The sequence below is a fragment of the Engystomops pustulosus genome, chromosome 3 (assembly GCF_040894005.1).
Source record: "Engystomops pustulosus chromosome 3, aEngPut4.maternal, whole genome shotgun sequence".
In the NCBI taxonomy this organism is placed as follows: domain Eukaryota; kingdom Metazoa; phylum Chordata; class Amphibia; order Anura; family Leptodactylidae; genus Engystomops; species Engystomops pustulosus.
This window is the reverse complement of record NC_092413.1, coordinates 53,926,817-53,946,556: the sequence shown is the minus strand read 5'-3', so window position 1 is coordinate 53,946,556 and position 19,740 is coordinate 53,926,817. Positions and strand designations below refer to the sequence as shown.

General features: G+C 42.4%; 2 protein-coding genes across 3 annotated transcripts in view; one reads left to right on the top strand and one right to left on the bottom strand.

Annotated features, from left to right (window-relative positions):
• LOC140121362 (uncharacterized) overlaps window positions 1-3,717 on the bottom strand; it is a 43,778-nt gene extending 40,061 nt beyond the window's left edge. Inside the window, exon 1 of the mRNA XM_072140828.1 lies at window positions 3,621-3,717. Coding sequence (XP_071996929.1) covers window positions 3,621-3,630 — 10 coding nt within the window. The 5' untranslated portion in view covers window positions 3,631-3,717. The remainder of the gene's footprint in view (window positions 1-3,620) is intronic.
• CRIM1 (cysteine rich transmembrane BMP regulator 1) overlaps window positions 3,711-19,740 on the top strand; it is a 474,029-nt gene continuing 457,999 nt past the window's right edge. Inside the window, exons 1-2 of one of the 2 annotated variants that reach the window (XM_072140823.1) lie at window positions 3,711-3,846; window positions 4,465-5,223. In XM_072140823.1, the coding sequence (XP_071996924.1) occupies window positions 4,908-5,223 (316 nt within the window). In that variant the 5' untranslated portion in view covers window positions 3,711-3,846; window positions 4,465-4,907. The remainder of the gene's footprint in view (window positions 3,847-4,464; window positions 5,224-19,740) is intronic. The other variant, XM_072140822.1, reaches the window with a different exon arrangement.

Sequence of the window (19,740 nt, the reverse complement as noted above, 5' to 3'; positions counted from 1 at the left end):
AGTTCCTTCCTGTGTCACTGCTGTGCCGAGGTCCGCTGGAGTTCACCTGCTTCTTCCTGGTGCATATGAGTGCTTGATCTTGCAACACAAAACCTTTTTTAAATTCCGCGGTTTGTCGGAAACCGTCGGCTTGTCCAACGGCCACGCCCCCCGAATTCTGACGTGTGCAAGCCGGCACCAATGCGCCAAAATACGATCGCGTGCACCAAAATCCCGGGGGCAATTCATCGCAAAATGGAAATATTCTGGAAACCCGTTGAAAGTGCGTCGTTCGGACCCTTAGTAAATAAGTCCCATTATTATCAAGCCCACAGACAAAGGTAGAGCCTTGGTCATGATGGGTGGAGTAGACTATATTGCCCAAATTTCCAGACTGTTAACTGATGACACTGTATACCATAGGATTGATTCAGACCCCATGAACAGAATAAAGGCACTAAAGGCACACAGACTGCTACCTTTCTGACTAATCCCTTTCTGGTAACTCCAGTGTTATATATCTTGGCCAAGGTACACAAGACACTAAACAATCCCCCAGGAAGACCAATAGAAGCACTTATAGATTTATTTTCTCTGGCTATTCTTTTGGAGAAAGTCATCATACCACTAGTTAAATGAACATCTTCCCTACTGGATACCAAAGCCTTCTTAGATTGTATTCAGAATTTGAACCCACTTACTGAAGAGACCTATCTGGTTACCTGGGATGTAACAAATGTCTACACTTCCATCCTCCACTCTAAAGGCATGCAGACCACAGTGGACATACTCTTAGTAGCACAGATTTGGCATCACACAGATCTTCTCCAATTGGTTCTGGAAGAGAGTTACTTTCTCTTCCAGGAATAATTCTTTCTACAGTTTGAAGTAACGGTCTCAAACGTGTCCTAGCAAATTGTTTCATGTATATGATACACTACAATAAGTCTACTATCATCTTGTTAGACACAATGGTAAACCAACCCATAGAAACAGCCTACTGATCTTTACTAGCTGTCACCTACCGCTGACCAAAAGAGCTATACCCAGAACCCAGTTCACATATATCGAGCTTCTGGTTACCAATCCTCACACTAAGAGTGTAAGGACACAAGAAATGGTCAAATGTTTCTATTATAGAGGGTATCCACCTAAGCTAGTTAAAGGGTGCCTGGAATCACAGTCTCAGACTTAAACAACAACTATCCAATCTCAGAGAATTTACTTTGTACATACCACCCTTCTTTTAACAAAATCTTCAACATAGTCTGCAGCCATTGGCACATCCTGTCAAGGGAATACTCAACAATTCCAGAGTCCCACCGCTCCTGCACAAGCCGACCTCAAACTTGGAAGATACCTGGATCAGGGCTGACATTGGCTCAGCCACTAAGGTACCTAGGCAGACTTTCCTTAGGAAACAACGACTAGGGACCTTCCCATGCCTCAATTAGCACAAAAATCTGTTACTACCAATTCTTAACCACTTGATACCCTTTATTGCATTATGCTCCTTGTAAACACTATTTATATCTATTTATATTCATTTATCTTTAGTCAGGGCATTTCTGTGTGTCAATTTTTGCTGTTTCTTGGTTTTAGAAGGTGAAATATCAGGCGTGTGTGTCTGGTTTTTAGTGTTATTTTTTTTTTTTAAGTTGCCCATAAGTAGCTAATTTTTCTGCAACCCGCTTCTAAACTTTTTCCTCAGGGACTTTATTTATTTGCACCAAAATTGCACCATTGTACTGTGATTTGTGCCAAAATTGCAACTTTTTTATACATTCACATCAGAATTTTTGAGCTACAGATGCAACACTAAAAAATGCTTGTGTGTATAACTTTGCTAGGTGAGTGTAAAAGTGGCAAATTTTGGCACATATGTGCCAATGAGCCAAAAAGTTGTACATATAAGAGAGAAAACCTAATATAAATGAGCCCTTATGGGTACATATGATATATTCATCTTTGCCATTATACTTACATGTTTTATGGCTTACATATATTTGCTTTATTGACACATGCATAAAACAGAACAGCATTGCAAATCAAGGAGCATTAGTTGAGGTACAAAAGAGATAGCATTGTACATCATTATGTAAATATTCACCATTTGTGAAGAATTCTGCATGGAAGCAACAACCTTTAAAAGCCCCATCCTAACTTACATATAACAATAACCATTCTGGTTGAGTAGAGTCAGGAGAGATGGCTAACAACTTTTAGACATTACCTCCCTGTACCAGGGGCGGGCCCTGGGCTGTATGAATATTATTTTCCCTGGAATTCCCAGGAAGTCTGGAATTCACTACCTACATATGGTATTAGAATCAAGCTTCTTGGGGAATGCATCCCATCTGCCTGCTTTTAATATGCAATTTTAGGACGTTTAGAGGATCTTAAAAGATCCTGAAATTGCTCCTGTGTACATGTGTATTGACAGCAGACAGAGATGTACAAAGATTTCATGAATGAAGATACTTCCTGAGTGTAAAGTTTTGTGGGTGCTTTCTAGGGCCCCCCTAGAAGGTACTGCCCCAACCTCCGATTTATTTATCTACTACTGCTCTGTACTCCCAAGTATGTAACGTAACTGTGGTCTCCTACATTCCTAGCATTGAACAGATCTCTCCCTGTACATCCCCTTGGCATACAATGCCTCTCATACAATAGCTTATGTTTTCCATGTTACATTTGCACCTTCTACCATGTGCCAGTAGACACTGCTATCATGTATTTAGAACCCAACTTAGGGCTTAGTCACATGGCCGTCTGCAGGGACGTACATGCGGCCGCATGTACGTCCCCATAGACAGCAATAGCGGCACAGCCGGGATACGGTGCCATACATGTGTGGCACCGATCCGGGCCGCACACCGCAAAAAGATAGAGCATGCTCTATCTTTTGGTGAGTGTGCGGCCGTGTTCCGCTATACTCAAGCACACGGCGGTATGCCCGCACAGCGGGCATACCGCGTGTGAATTTACTCTTACCTGTGTGTGCCCCCTGTCACTAGTAGTGTCGCCATAGAGAGCAGAAGAAGAGAGAAGTACGGGCAGTCCCCGGGATGCATACAAGATTGGTTCTATAGGTTTGTTCTTAAGTTGAATTTGTATGTTGGAACTGTATATTTTATAATTGTAACCCCGGCCAAATTAACAATAAAGATTAATTTCTGACACCTGTGATAACTGGGTGGCACGGTGGCTGAGTAGGTAGCACTTCTGCCTTGCAGCACTGAGGTCCTGGATTCATATCCCACCCAAGTCAACATCTGCAAAGAAGATTGTATGTTTTCTCTGTGTTTGTGTGGGTTTCCTCCAGGTACTCTGGTTTCCTCCCACACTCCAAAACATACTGTTAGGTTGTTTAGATTGTGAGCCCCATTGGGGACAGGGACTGATTTGCCCTGCTTTGTGCAGTGCTGCGTAATCTGTGTGCACCATATAAATAATTATTATTATAACTGTTACACCTGTTTATTGTAGCCTAAAGTGCAACATCCAGAGGTCCGTGTGTAACTAGTGGTCTGTAAGTCGGGTGTTCTTCAGTAAGGGACCGCGTGTATATGTGATGTTGAGCTCTTCATCAGACATGATGCTATACAGGAGACACTCACATCTCGCACACAGTACCTCACCTCCTCCCATCCTGAGTGCAGGCAAAGCGTCTCCAGCTCCATGGCAACCCTCTGCCTGGCTGACAGCCCCGCCTCGTGTACACGTCACAGCAGCCGCTCTCCTCCTCCCATTGGGGGAAGGACTTCCCCTCTGAGCTCTCACTCTGCTCTCATTTTCTCAGCGTTGTCCATAGGTACGGACGTGCCGGCTCCTGCCGCTCTGACTGCTCCATCCAGCGGCGCTCAGGTAAAGCCTCCCTCCTGCCCGAGCAGTCACATCCTGCAGGTTTCTGACATTGCTTCCTGTGGCCTCTTTTAGGGACAAATAATAATAAAGTACATTCTCTGATACGTTGTGTGTAGCACCTTGGCACCTGTGCACACCAGCGTTTTCCCCGTGGCTGCTGTCCCATGTGAGCTCCTGCCATAGCCGCACTGTCCATCCTGTCATGTGTGTTGTACAGTGTAATAGTGTCCTGCTCTTCATGTGTGTTGTACAGTGTAATTGTGTCCTGCTCTTCATGTGTGTTGTACAGTGTAATTGTGTCCTGCTCTTCATTCGTGTTGTACAGTGTAATTGTGTCCTGCTCTTCATGCGTGTTGTACAGTGTAATAGTGTCCTGCTCTTCATGCGTGTTGTACAGTGTAATAGTGTCCTGCTCTTCATGCGTGTTGTACAGTGTAATTGTGTCCTGCTCTTCATGCGTGTTGTACAGTGTAATTGTGTCCTGCTCTTCATGCGTGTTGTACAGTGTAATAGTGTCCTGCTCTTCATGCGTGTTGTACAGTGTAATTGTGTCCTGCTCTTCATGCGTGTTGTACAGTGTAATTGTATATTCATTCTCTTGTGTCACTTTACTTGCAGTGCTTGCCCGGAACACAGCGGACACGTTACACTTCTGGAGCCTCGTCCTGTTGTATGTGTGCGGGGCAGGAGCCCTGGTCCGAGAACCCAACTTTCCACAGCAGAATATTTACTCTCCGTGTATTGTGACGCCGCCAGGAGGGAGGAGGAAGCGTGAGCCGCCCGGGCTACCAGAGAGATAAACAAGGGGCAGACGGGCATGCCGGGCACACGGCGCTGAGCTCTCCACCCGCTGCTACCGCCGGGAGGACACGGGAGATTTCTGTGGAGAAGTTTCCGTGACAAGTGTGAGGAAAGTTGTGTCCTCAGATGTGAGCGGGGCCGGCGGGTGTGTGTAGTATGTGGCGCACCGCGGGCTCCCGTGTCTAGTGCCGCCACATCCCAGGAAACTTTCCCCAGGTGATCCACAGCCGCCCAGAGAGCTTGTAGTGCGCGGCCAGGAGATGCACCTGGTGGGCGGGAAGTGTCTGCTCGGGCTCTGGCACCTGGTGCTGGTGGCTTTGGCGCTGCTGCCCGCGTCCAGCCGGGCATTGGTCTGTTTACCCTGCGATGAATCCAAATGCGAGGAGCCCAAGAACTGCCCTGGGAGTATCGTGCTGGGCATCTGCGGCTGCTGCTTCATGTGCGCCCGGCAGAAGAACGAGAGCTGCGGGGGAGTGTACGGGCTGCACGGAGCCTGCGACCGGGGGCTGCGCTGTGTCATCCGCCCCCCACTCAATGGAGACTCCATCACTGAGTATGAAGTGGGGGTCTGTGAAGGTATGACCTTTAACCTGCTAACCCTGTGTGGTGGCCTGCTGCTTTACAGCTATACCCAGAGCTGTCACCTACCAGGCTATTACTGGCATGTGGGGGCAGACAGGAGCACCCCATAGTTACTCAGGGAGGACATAAGCCCCGGGCCACCACACTGTATGACCCTATTCTCCTGTGTCGTGTACTATCTTGTATGTCCTAGTCCAAGGTAAAAGTTTTATCCAAATTCTAGTTCAATCTGCATCACATGTCAGTGCCTTTGAAGAGAAGAGTCTCCATGTAGTAGGGAATTCATTATTCCAGAGCTAGGGGCGTCCATACCGCTGCCAACGTGCCAGCATCCAGCGGATCGCTGTAATGTACACACTCCACACACCGTGTACAATTAATAACAGCGTTGTTTGCTCTTCTTGATGGCTGATATTGGGCCAGATCAGGCACTGCCAAATAGCTGAAGGGGCTGGGTGGTGATGGCTAATTGAGAAGCGATGCCAATGTGCGTGGATAAGATGATGGTGGCGGTGGGTATTCCAAGGGAAATTACCTGTATAGTTATATAATAAAAAAAAAAAAATATATATATATATATATATATATATATATATATATATATATATATATATATATATATATATATATATATATATATATATATATATATATACACAGGCCTCCTGTGTTGTGATCCATGGGACAACATGTGTGTCTGTACTTCAAGGGATATATGGCAGGTCCAGCAAAGTTTTATTGGTCATTCGCCTTAAGAGGCTACACAGTGCACGTTGTGATCACTGTCCTGATGTCAGCAGGTTTTCTTGTACTAATATGTATAAAAGAGGGCTGGATCACAAATATCTTATACATCTCTACTAGTATTCGTGTATTGGAAAGCTGCTATTCAGATATGAATGATGGATCTTGTTTGAGTTATGGAGGAGCAGCTATTGTCATGGATATGTCATATTAAACATGGATAGGAAGCACACGGCAGATCATAGCCTGGACTGTGTGTATGAATGTCTATAAGGATAGGAGACGATATCTGTATGATGTACACATGGTTATATATAGATGCTTTTGTTTATATTTGTCTTTGTTGCCTTGATGTTAATAGGATTCATTCTCCACTGACTCGGCACTTCACCACAAAACTAATGACTTATTCCATATAAATAAGACGCAGCGCGGCTAATTCAATTGATTGAGAAGCACTTGAGATGTGATGTCATGAAAAGAATTGCAGATGACCTCTTGTCTGGATTATATGAGGTTGGATCAGGAGCCAATCAATTCTTGTTATCTTCCCAATATCCACTCTATTAACTCAACAGGTAGCACAAGAGCACGGCTGCCTAAATATCACATGCATCCCACTGATCAACTGGATTAAGGATTTCATCTGATCTATTCTGCAGCTGAACATCCATCCTTTAAGCTTTGCTTTTGCACTCAGGGAATAGAAATATATCTTGTAGTCCCCCATTGTCAGAGCGATTTTTGCACTGAATATTGCCTCTTCTATAGTGTTTGCTTAGCAGGTGCATGTCATGAATTCGGAGAAGTATATTATGGAGCTAACTTGCTTGTATTTGAGGGGACATGAGGTGAGAAAGCATATATTCTCAAAAATCTTGATAAAAACCTGCTAAGTTCCCCTTGCTGGCTTGGTTTTTATTAAGATGGATGGAAATAATACCCATAAGACCTCTAGACCTGTCATACAAGGTAACTCTGCATGACACCCTATGGAGATCATAGTTCTTTATGACAAGGATTTAGAAACTGTTTAGAAAAACTATTTCTTTATGATGACAGCTGTACTAAATATCCCATTCTCCAAGTTTGAGATGTTGTGTATTTGATTTGATTCATATTCTTTTTAATAAAATATAAAGAGCAGCTGCCCTTCTGCTGACATATCTGTTCTGGTATCTACTTGTATTCCTCATCAAATAACCTTTTTTTAACATCATTTTGTTGTGTCGTTCCTCTGTTATTCCTCAACTTTGAACAAACTGAGTGCTGGATATTACCAGTAGGGTGTTCCCACACTGGTTGTCAGGGTGACATTGTAAGGCAGTGATAAGTCTTTATATAGCGCCAACATATACCACAGTATTTTACAGATCATGGGGTATTAATACATACAAAATAAGACATTACAAAACAATAACATGGTAAATTTTATGAGGAATGTTAGATGTGGTCCAAAAACAAAATTCCTTTCCCATATAGGTTGGCCAGAGCGTTTGCTGATGCAGGAGGCACATCCTTGGGTTATTGTGCCCTAGAATGATATGACGGAGAGATTTAGGTAGAAATATATTTTCCTTTAATGGCACATACTAGGGCTCCATGCACAGCCTGCAGAGATTAGCTCTTCCTGAAGAAAGGAAGTAGGAATTGCTTGATACTATCTATCTAAAGTGATTCCATTTCAAGGCCTCCGTGTCTTGTATTTTAGTAGGAAAGGTCTCCTGAGGCTTCTCTAAGTCACCGATAGATGTTTAATGCTGATTTTTCTCTGCCTTCATCCCTGCTCTCCTGTCAGATTTAAGTCCATTGCAGTGTCTTGTGGACAGAACAAGATCCATTGTGAATATCATTTACTACTTCACAGCAAGAGGCATAAGGTCACCAGAAACAGCAGTCTTCCTCCAGATTGCCTCCTGTGTTTTAGTTAAGTGCACTTGACAAAAAAACCTTGCAACTCCTAGAAAGTTAAGAATGTATAAAAAAAAAAGTGAGACTAAGGCCTCTTGCACCGGAACATGTGCTCACCTGTTTGTAACCCTCTCCACAGAAAGCTAAGCAACTGCTGTGTTCCAGCAAAATATAAACCATGATACCCACTTTGCCCGGCGGCCTCCTCACCAGGTCTCAGTGCAGTGAGGCAGAGTGTTTACTGCACTGTTACCCAATGCCATAGACCTCTATGGGGCCCATGATTTGGCCACCATTTTTTGTGGCCAGATTATGGCCCCATAACTGTTGTCTGCATGAGGCCAAAGCCTGATGCAGCTGTGCCCCCCCCCCCCCCCTCCTTCCTTTCCCCAGGGTCTCACTGCTCACTACTGTCAGGGAGCCAGGTTTTATAACATAGTGGCAGTTTCAGAATGCTGACAAAGGCATTTCTAAAATCTGCATAGCATAGGCTAATGGAACCTGTCACCAGTCAAAAATTACATTCATGCTGCTAGTTAAAGACTTAAACAGAAAAGCATAAGTGAGTGTCCTATTGTTTGTCTTCAAAAAGTATTTTAAAACATATAATAAATGCCTGGAAGGTTATACAGACTCTGAATCCAGTCCCTATCTTTTCAAGTAAATGACAAAATCCCTGCACAAATTAAGGGTTAGCTTGTCATATGTACTTGATGTTTGTTTCCTCTTTAATTCGGTATTAGCTTTATTGCTGATTGGAATTACATAATTAATCAGATCACATGATCATGGGAGTCGCCCGTTCCTCTGGATCATATTGGGGTTTGTTTGGCACTGCAAAAGGGCTGTAGCTATGAGTAGGTTTGTAGAAAATATGCAAAGTTTTCCAGGATGGGATAAAGAAAACAATGCCACTTTTAGCTACCTTGTGGGGCAGCTCCCTTGACATCAAGCATGACATTCAGGAAGCCTTATGACATTATGCGGGGATATATCTATTCCAGAAAGAACAGACTCCCAACTGTAGACAGCGCTGTTTCGACCTGATTGGGTCTCCTCAGTACAGCGTAGGGAACTGGTTTGGCTGGGTGAGAGGCTTGTGACTAGGGTCAGGAAGTAAGAGTTCTCCTTACGAAGACTGCCAATTAAGGCCACCATGTAGGTGTGTGGAGTCTTATAGCCATGGATGCTCCACTAGGGGATTCTGGGAAAATATGCAAAGTTTTCCAGGATGAGATAAGGAAAACCACGCCTCTTTTAGCTACTTTGTAGGGCAGCTCCCTTGACATCAAGCACGACCTATATTATAGGCTATAAGACTCCACACACCTACATGGTGGCCTTAATTGGCAGTCTCCGTAAGGAGAACTCTTGATTCCTAACCCTAGGTTTGTAGAAGCATGTATTAATGTTTTGAAATATGTCCTATGTGGGTGCAGGACATCTTTCTGTGTTTTGATGAGTTTATCTCTCCTATCCCAAAGCCTCATTGATGCATATAATAAGAATCCATTCCTGAAGAAGTGCTGTAGCAGAAAATTGCTCTAGTCACCCTCCTGGCATAGGAAATAATTTGGACCTTGGGTCAGTATGTTGTACCAGAAAATCATGGTAATTGGATGCGAAAAATGCAAGTCTGAAGAGCCCTTACCCCTACAACAAATTTTAGTGCATGGGGCAGGATATGTTATAATACAGCACCAGCATGGGAGCACACACAGGAGACCTGTGCCTATATTTATACTAAAGCCCCTATAGACTCAACACTCCAGAATAAGAAAGTTGTAGCAGTGGTTATTAAAGAGTTAAAATTGTTGCAGTCCTGTGTGAAGAACTTTTGTTTGGCAAAGGGTAACATAAAGGATACCTCATGTATCCTATTACAGCATGATTTTACTGTGATTGAGGGGAAAACGGAAATGGGGCCTAGATATTAATATACCTTAACAAGGCTCCACATTATGTGAGTAAGGTTGATAACTTGCACAAGTGTGCTTGCTCCTACCTTATTCATATGACTGTACAGATCATTTATATATCAAACTGAATAATGATGGTATTAAACGATCTACAAATCATAGAGCTGGCTTGTAAAGAATTGCTGCTCTCTTACTATATACTGGGTAATTAAACAGCAGCTAATACACAAGTATATAACTCTGTGAGCCGTACAGCATTACCCATCAGAGGGTGTTTGTTACCTGTGGTGAAAATTAGCAGCCATAGCTCTGCCATTTGTATATGGCCTAATGCAGCCTAATCCGAAGGCTGCAAACCTCACAATCTGAATGATTGCTCCTCGCTGCTGATTTATAGCCCTTTTGTATGATTCATCCCACTAAGAGTATGTAATGCCAAGCCATTCTGTACCTGTTATCCGTGCATAGACATTACTCACTTTTATGTATATTAGGCTCCAGGAAAGCTCTCGCATATACGCTCAGCATATCCATAGACTTATACTGGCAGAGGGAGGCATCCTTTTTACTTTGTGTACTGTGGTATACACAGGATGGAAAGTCACAGCAAGCTAAAAAAAAATTTTTTTTCCCTCCTGCTTTACGAAGTATACACTCAGCAGAGCTGCTGATGGAAATTTCCCATTCAAACTATTTTCATCTCAGGTATACATAAAAATATCCAGGAGATTCGTGTTCTCTCACACTAAAACATCCCCTGTAATAATAAAGCTTATCCAAGTTAAGGGTGCTGTCACACGTCGCGTTTACTGCATGCGTTTAAAAACGCATTGCTACAGCTGAAGGGATATTTCCCTAATTAAACAGCTGTTAACGCTTGTGTTTACAAACCGCAAGTGTTAACGCGTGCGTTAACATCGCGGTTAACACTTGCGTCTTGTAAACACAAGCGTTAACAGCTGTTTAATTAGGCAAATCTCCCTTCAGTTGTAGCAATGCGTTTTTAAACGGATGCAGTAAACGCGACGTGTGACCGCACCCTAAGTTTTAAAGAGTTCTGCTTCAGATCAAGCCTACGTTGTCCTGTTGGTACGGCTAGGACTTGACTTTTAAGTTGCTACCCATGAGCAACTAGAACAGACTTTCTTTTCTAGGTAGTGTATATACTCCAAATGTATGGTAAACTTGCTTTAAATGTAACCTTTTGTTTTTATAAAGTTAGTTCTATTTTTTTCATGACCACTGATATGTGTGATTGCTGAAGTAACAATGTTATTTGCTATTTAACTTGTTAATTGTCATCTGTTCTGTCGCTTAGCAACTTGTAAACGAAGAATGTAGAGGGCAAAGTACCAATGAAAGTAATAATGTAATTTCCTAACAGAAGCAAATAACCATGGGACCATGCGATCTGCTGCACCTTATGAATACTGTGGTAGTTGCTCTAAATATCTAATTATTGAAGGAATAATTTATGTTTCTTAAAAATGATGTGCCCTGCTAAAAGACGGGCCAAAGCACATAAAGTAAAGCTCGTTGAATTCTGCAACCTTTGTTCCTTTTCTTAAATGGTTGCAAACCAATGCTGGTCATGCCCATGATCGGCAGTAGAGGCTGAGATGCTGCCAGAAATGGATCCATTGGAAAAGGATAGGATGTGATGACTAATAAAAACCTTAACCCCTTAACGACCTGGCTTTTTTTTTTTTTTTAGTGTTTTCATTTCCATTTTCCACATAAAGAGCTCTGTGATGGCTTGTTTTCTGCGTAAAAAATTGCACTTTATATTTTATTTTTCCAACCTCCAGTACAAAACTTTTTTTTTTTATTTCCTAGCACTAAACTTTTTCATACTTTAGTGTACGGAGCTGTGTCAATTTTTGCAACTTTGGATGACGTTTTCAATGCTGCAGTTTTTAGGACTGTACGACCTTTTTATCACTTTTTATTGAATTTTTTTATATTTTTAAAATGGCAAAGTCCCATTTTCGACTTCTATTTTCCGTTACGGTGTTAAAGGAGGTGAAAAAGTTATTATATTTTGATCGGATGCGGCGATACCTAATGTGTTTATGATTTTACTGTTTAGTTAACCAGTTTAAAACTATATATATATATATATATATATATATATATATATATATATATATATATATATATATATTTTATTTTTTTTTTTTTACTATTTTTCAGACTCCCTAAGGTAATTTAGCCCTAGGTTGTTTGATCGATCCTATCATATACTGTCATACTACAGTGTGGCAGTTCATGGGGATTTTCCTCCTCATTCATTACAGTGTGCTAATAGCACATTGTCTCGTTTAACCCTTTCGTAACAACCTCAGGTTTTCGGAAGACCCAAGGCTGTTATGGTGTCGGATTGCCGCCCCCCGATGAAGTCACGGGGAGCGACGATCCTCCGCAAGATGTTACCGGTTGTTGCCAGTAGGTCTTTGCTGCAATATGCAGCAAAGACTTACTGGCTATGGAGAGGGCTTAGCCCGTGAGCCTTCTCCATGCGTGGGGACCCAACGCGCGCCGTACTACGATAAGGGGTTAAAGTGGCATACACATGAGCTGCCTGTGTACAACCTGTGGTGGTGCTACTACAAGGAACTTTGCTGGCAAGTTTGCTAATATATTGCTTGGGTCGCTACATCTTTTGAGGTTTTTTGTCCTAGGTTGACTTCAGAGTTGTATTCAGCCCATGAATACTTGTCACCTTATTTTCATCAATGGATACTGATATATGATGCAAGGCATCCCAAAACACAAGCAACAGAGCTGTTATCTTAATTCTGCTTCAAAGCTGCTGTTTTGTGGGGAAGAAGGGATGCCTTGATCATGTATGTTTGGTTTGTGAAATCCAGTCACTGCGATCATGGACTGGCCATGGGCATTTGCTTTAGCCCTTAGCTACAGACAATCTGCTAAAAGAAAGCTGGTGATGTTTGATACCCATATTTGATATCAGTAGGATTTTGCGCTTTCTGAGAAGTCCCGGTTAAAAAACGGAAATATTTAACACAAACTCCTTCATATTGGTCCCTACACTAACATTATACCAGTATAACAGAAAACTGCATTCTCTCTGGGGCTCAGGCTTGCATAAAATATTCACAGCTCAATTCTACCCAAATTAAAAGAGGCCTTAAGTATAAATGCAGCTGTCATAAGCATAGCATCAGAAGTAGACAATTCTGTAATAAGAATGATAGTTTGCCTGTTAGATAGCAAAAATATGAACATTCTTTAGTTATCTGCCTGTATGTATCCAGATAAGAAATAACTAGATAAGCCTTTCCAAGGATGCAGTAATCTAATATGATTGTGTTTTAGCAATATTGTTATCAATCCGTGCTGGTTTCAGTCAGCTCTGCTAACCTGTTTACATTTTGCCATTTCTCCATGTTCTTTGTTATCAGTAAGCTGTGTGTTATATGTGGTAATGCACGCCTTCCAAGAAACATAGCACTATCATCTAATTGAGTTATAGTATACTGAGACTGGAACATTTAAAGGGGTCTTTAGGTGATTCCAATCACAGTATGAGAATCCTGCCTACTCATTGTTCCCTGCACTGCCCTGCCTCCCTCATCCTGATTGAGAGGTCTCGCTGCTACCACCATGCTGCCGGTAGAGTACTAGTACTTGGGAACTGTTAGCTACAGACTTGCACCACTCCTTTTACTTTCCCATGGACTGTTACCAGTGGTAGGAAATGCTACACAATGCTTTGCTGGAACATTGAGAGACTGGTTGTGTGTAACACGGTCCTGCAACGCCATTAACCACTCAGGAAGGTGGGAGTGAGTGAAACTATTTGAATAAAGTTAACCTTGCTCCTCACCCCTTCCTCAGGATTTGTCTTCCCTTGGGTTAGCAGTGTCAGCCTTAGTGAGGAGGGCAGAGTAGCTTGACTGCATACTGCAGCTCCCTGCCTCTGTGATTGGAACGGAGTTAATCAAAAGTTTTTTGTAGCAGAATCCCATAACATATTTTGTAGGAAGTTGGAAGCTATATTTGTTGGAATAATTATACTTAAATTTTTACTATGACCACAAAACTCACTTAAGCTACCTGCATATGAACTTGCACTTTTCTTTGGCAACAGAAAGTTGCTTTTGTTGGACCACTTACCATTGTTGTGTAATCCTTTACTGAGCCGTATGTCTGCAAATATTTGCTGTTTTTCTTGATTTGAATGAAGTCTGACAAATTATGTCATTAACTCTTCCAAACTTCTTGAGAGATCTTGATTGTATTACCTATAAACCGATCAAATATTGAACGCATATGGATGACACCCATTTGGCATCTGTATTTTTCATGTTCCCATAGACTTCTATGGAAAATCCAGATACACAAACATAGGCCGGATTAGGGCATGCTCTGCCTTTTTCTACAGCCTCCACAAAGATACCTTAAATCATCCAAGAGGATGAAAACAAAGTTTGTGTGTGTATCCTAATAGTTTTTTGATGCAACAGTCACCTCATTTACTGCTCATTTAACACCATCAAAGAAAATTTCCTCATTGCCTTCTTTACTGAATGTCAATGCTGGTCTACTTCCTTCCCAGCAGAGGGCGTGCCAAGAAAACTGTCCCAGAGACCCCCATTTGTGTCGACTGAAGTTTGTTGCTGCCCTTAGAATATCCAGCAGTCTAATTACCATCGATAAAGCTACGTGCACGTGCCCATGTTATCAAACAGGGAGGAAGGTTTCCCGTTGGCCCTAAGTGACTTCACCGCGATGCTGGGCAAGTATAGGACCGAAAACTGTTGTGTGACTAAATGTGATAAACACCGTAGATGAGCGATGGGAACACCCAAAATCGTCCACTGTTCAGACAACACAGTAAAAAAAATCTACTATTTGAAAATAAGTTTTTATTAGAAAAATGGATGCAAAGACAATCGGTGATATATTATGTTTTAAAAATGGTGCCCCTGGTCTTTAACCTGGATCGCATGACAACCACTGTTTTACTAAAATGGTTCTTGTTGTGATACAATCCAAATCGTCTGTTTATTTCTATTCATGAAACTGGATTTTCTTTAGGTGGGTGGCACTATAGACTTCATGCTGTCTGTAGTTTTGTATAATATAGTATAATCCCCCTTACTGCTTTCATATTGTGGGCCTTTAAAATGTCCTAGAGGAATATTAAGATGATCTAACCTTTCAACAAGTAGAAACTATTGCTAAGTGTCAGAGTGGCATAATTCTTCATACTTTACATGATAATTTGCCTCAGACACTTGCTGGCCTCTATTATTACTGCCTGACTTGCAGTGCATAACTGAGGGCTGCACATCATAGGCTACTGTAATACGTGCTGACATTGGTGACCATGTGAAGATGTGGGGTCATATACTTTTATTTTTGTGTATTGTGCAGTTGTAAGAGGAAAATTGAAGGTTACTTCAATTCTATGTCCGTCTGATTTAAGTCTGAACTGGAAAGTTGTTCTTTTTCCATCTTTTCAGACTGACAGCATCATAAAAGGAATCCTTTTCATTGTTCACTGCAACTAACGCTGTGCAAGCAGTCCCTTGGTGGCAGATGAATTTGAACAAAAGTGGGAACTCAATTGTGTCCATTAGTTGACAAAAAAAGACAATTGTCATAGAATGGTGACTAGGACCTGACATTTTCTACTCATTTATCATGCGTGTCTTTTTAACTTCCGTAAGCTTTCTCCTCCTGTATAAGCTCTACTGATTAATGGCAAGCCAACCACGTTGTGACGGTGCCACGGGCCAGAGGGATGTGTCATTTATACACATATTCAGAAATTTAAGCTGAAGGTTTGCAGCCCAGCCTAATACATTACTGGCTAAAATTAACACCATATGTCATGTTTTAGCTTTTTCTTTTATGTTCCTGTTGGTTCCACGGCTAGATACAGAACCTCAAATCAGACGTTATCATACATGTTTGAGATTTACTTGTCTCTTTAACCTGTAGATGTTGCATTTTTTTGAATTGACACTTTATAGTATATCGAAAGTGAACCAAGTTGATGCCTCTGGCTGCATGTATCTCATTGTAAAAAATGCTCAGACAGGTTCTAAATCAGCATGCCCAATCCTTTTATACTCCTGTAATCTGCCTCTTTGATACATTTGGAGTTTGGATACTACATGCACATTAGAGGAAGCCTACCATCAGAAATATATCTATTAAGGAAGATCTTATGGTAGGAACCTACTAACCCAAATTTATCTTTAGATAACCCTATAATGCTTGCTAAACTTTATCTAGCTAATATGTATATTTTCCATAGAGGTTGCTTGGGCGAGGAGTAGCCTCTCCAGGCAGTGGGAGCAAAGGCTGCTCCATGCCCCACATAGCCCCACCTGCATGTGCTTGGCATGCTCCTGCTCCATCCTGTTCACTGCTCCATCGAAACCCTGCTGATGCGCACGTGAATAGCATTCCCTATGCAGGGGGTTAATAGGTAGGTTTTTTAACATGGCACAACCCCTCATGTATTCAGAGCTCCCTCTGTATATTTACAATGGGCACAAGATATACTTGATTATCTTCAATAAAAAAAAAACTTCTATAGGCACACCACTATAAGTAACTGATTAAGAAAAAAAATTGGGAGGTGATGGGTGGTAGTTCTTGATTGGATGGATCTGTTATCAGCTTGTGAAAACGGAAACAGCGGCAACACAATGGCAAGCATGTAGTAGATGGGAAGGATCGATCTTTGGTACAAGGCATTGATTAACTGAATTGGATTATTTCACTTACAAAAGAAGAGATACCACTGTACACTGCATCGGTGGAACTGATTCAGCACCATTTACTGCAGGCAATTATTAGTAAATTGCAACTGATTTGCAGCAATATGACATTTAACATTATCTAAAAATCAATACGACACATATTTCTGCTGTTTTTAGTGCTGCCAAAATTTTTCTATTGCTGATTTTATTGCCAATTTCGTTCTGTCTGCCTGCATAATGAATGTTGATCTTGTGCCGTCTTCTATTTCAATAAATCATCTAGACTACAATTATAATTAATGTAATCTTACAGACACCCTGCATTATTATTGATTAAGAATATGATGCAGTTTATGGCAGAACAGAGAATCATTTTTATTACAACCAAAGCATTTTTTTTTCTTCTCTTCACTTGTGTGTAGATCCTTAAGTCTCCTGATGTTTTTGTCTAATTTTCTGGAACTGGGGTGAGAGATTTCAGCAGTTTTATTGGACCAATTTCTCAAGCATCAAATAGATAAGCCTACAATTTAACAAAAGGAAAAAAAAAACAAAAGAGAAAAGAAAACTAGTGTTCGTTTTTCATACTCTCTCCCTTACTGCTGCCGAGAGCAAGATTCAATATATTTTACTTATCAATGCATAAGTCAGAAAGGTAATGAGAACTGCCATTTAAAAGAGCATTACTCAAAAATAGGCATACAAGATATCATCGAATTAATCTAACAGTGAGAAGAGTAATTTCTCTTTCCATGGAGTCATGTCAGAGGCCAAAATAGAAAGAAAAGAAGAAAAAAACTCGTTGCAAGAACTATAAAGCTGAATTATGCTAAATGTCTCTGCATCCCTAATTCCTTGCTCTGAAATGTGATTAGTTGTCTCGGCAAAGGGCATCAGAGACAATTCTACAGTACAGATGATGTTACTTGTGTTCGGAACAGTAATATTGTGAGATTTAATGACCACCTTGTCTGTTAAATGGGAAATATAATTTTTCTTAAATGAAATTGAAGAGTCCTCTTTGATCATCTTGTGACAGGTCATTGAGATGTGTCAAAGGGTATGGCGCTCTCTATGACTTTAGTTAAAGTTTAGACTTCAATGATAGTTCAAATTTTGAGAAGGACTGTGATGAAGCTGTATGGATATGGTCTCTAGCCTTTTCTGCATACTCTAGACACCAAGGGTGAGGGATTTATCACATTCTATAATTTTTTTTGCATTTTTGTTTTTTTTTGGGGGCAACTTGTTGGATTTGTATCCCCTTTTTCTACCTGCCCAGAAAAGTTTGTCAAGACCATGGTTTTCAGTGTTAGGCCTCATTTATTTTTTGAATCCAGGTGTTTAATGTTTGTAATTTTTGCACAACCATTGAAAAAGTGAAATGGTTGCACACAAAAAATTACACTCCCTGTATTAGAATATTAGAATGGGTTGTTCGAAAATCTGACTTTTGCACACTTTTTTTTTTTTTTTTTTTTTTTTTTTTGGAAAGTCTCTAAGAACCAACAAACTAACATAGGCCAGATTTAATAAGATAAATCTAACGGGCCAACCTTTCTGTACTCCTGGTTTATCTCCTGCTCCTGACTCCGTTCTTTGGGTCCATATGCTTGTGCATGCAACCAGCACATGTAAGAGAGAAGACAGTGTTGTGTGGTTTAGGGAGCAAAAGAGAAGCCAGTAAGGGATTTATTTATGTTTCTGTCTGCTCTGGTCATGGTTCTCTGCTATTATCTGATACTTGGTCTCTTCATTATTAACATTGCCTTCTCGGGGATCTCGCCTACAACGGCCTGCTCTGAATACAGTCTTTGGTTTCTGGTTATAGTATTTATAATTTCTGGGGTGGCTCTTTGTGTTATGCTGTGGTTGTCGAAGCATATAGGGCAGTGGTGGCGAACCTATGGCATGAATGCCAGAGGGGGCACTCGAAGCCCTTTCAATGGGCATCCCCACATCACACCAGCGCTGAGTTCTCCAGACAGGACTCAAGGCCTCTTGCAGTTCAGGACCCTAGAAGGAAGCTAATATGATAATCCAAACTTCTTCTTTCTATTGTATTGTTGTCCTCAGGTGCCTATACAATATATACCTGTGACAGCTCAGGGAGTAATAAGTTGCTGCTTAAATTGTTGCATTGGCACTTTGCGAAAAATACATGGGTTTTGGTTGTAGTTTGCGCACTCGGTGTCTAAAAGGTTTACCATCGCTGATATAGGGTATTGATTACGAATGCTGCACCTTAAGGTTGAGCAGTTTGACTATGAGGCCCTTAAACCAATAACTGTTGTTCACTGGCCTAAATCCCCAGATGAGAAATGGCACTGACATTTAAAGAAAATTTCATAATTTTTATTACCGTATATACTCGAGTATAAGCCGACCGGAGTATAAGCCGAGGCCCCTAATTTTACCACAAAATACTGGGAAAACCTATTGACTCGAGTATAAGCCGAGGGTGGGAAATGCACTGGTCACAGCCTCCCCAGTATATAGCCAGCCAGCCCCTGCCCCAGTGCATATAGCCAGCCAGCCCCTGCCCCAGTGCATATAGCCAGCCAGCCCCTGCCCCAGTGCATATAGCCAGCCAGCCCCTGCCCCAGTGCATATAGCCTGCCGCCCCCTGCCCCAGTGCATATAGCCTGCCGCCCCCTGCCCCAGTGCATGTAGCCTGCCGCCCCCTGCCCCAGTGCATGTAGCCTGCCGCCCCCTGCCCCAGTGCATGTAGCCTGCCGCCCCCTGCCCCAGTGCATGTAGCCTGCCGCCCCCTGCCCCAGTGCATGTAGCCTGCCGCCCCCTGCCCCAGTGCATGTAGCCTGCCGCCCCCTGCCCCAGTGCATGTAGCCTGCCGCCCCCTGCCCCAGTGCATGTAGCCTGCCGCCCCCTGCCCCAGTGCATGTAGCCTGCCGCCCCCTGCCCCAGTGCATGTAGCCTGCCGCCCCCTGCCCCAGTGCATGTAGCCTGCCGCCCCCTGCCCCAGTGCATGTAGCCTGCCGCCCCCTGCCCCAGTGCATGTAGCCTGCCGCCCCCTGCCCCAGTGCATGTAGCCTGCCGCCCCCTGCCCCAGTGCATGTAGCCTGCCGCCCCCTGCCCCAGTGCATGTAGCCTGCCGCCCCCTGCCCCAGTGCATGTAGCCTGCCGCCCCCTGCCCCAGTGCATGTAGCCTGCCGCCCCCTGCCCCAGTGCATGTA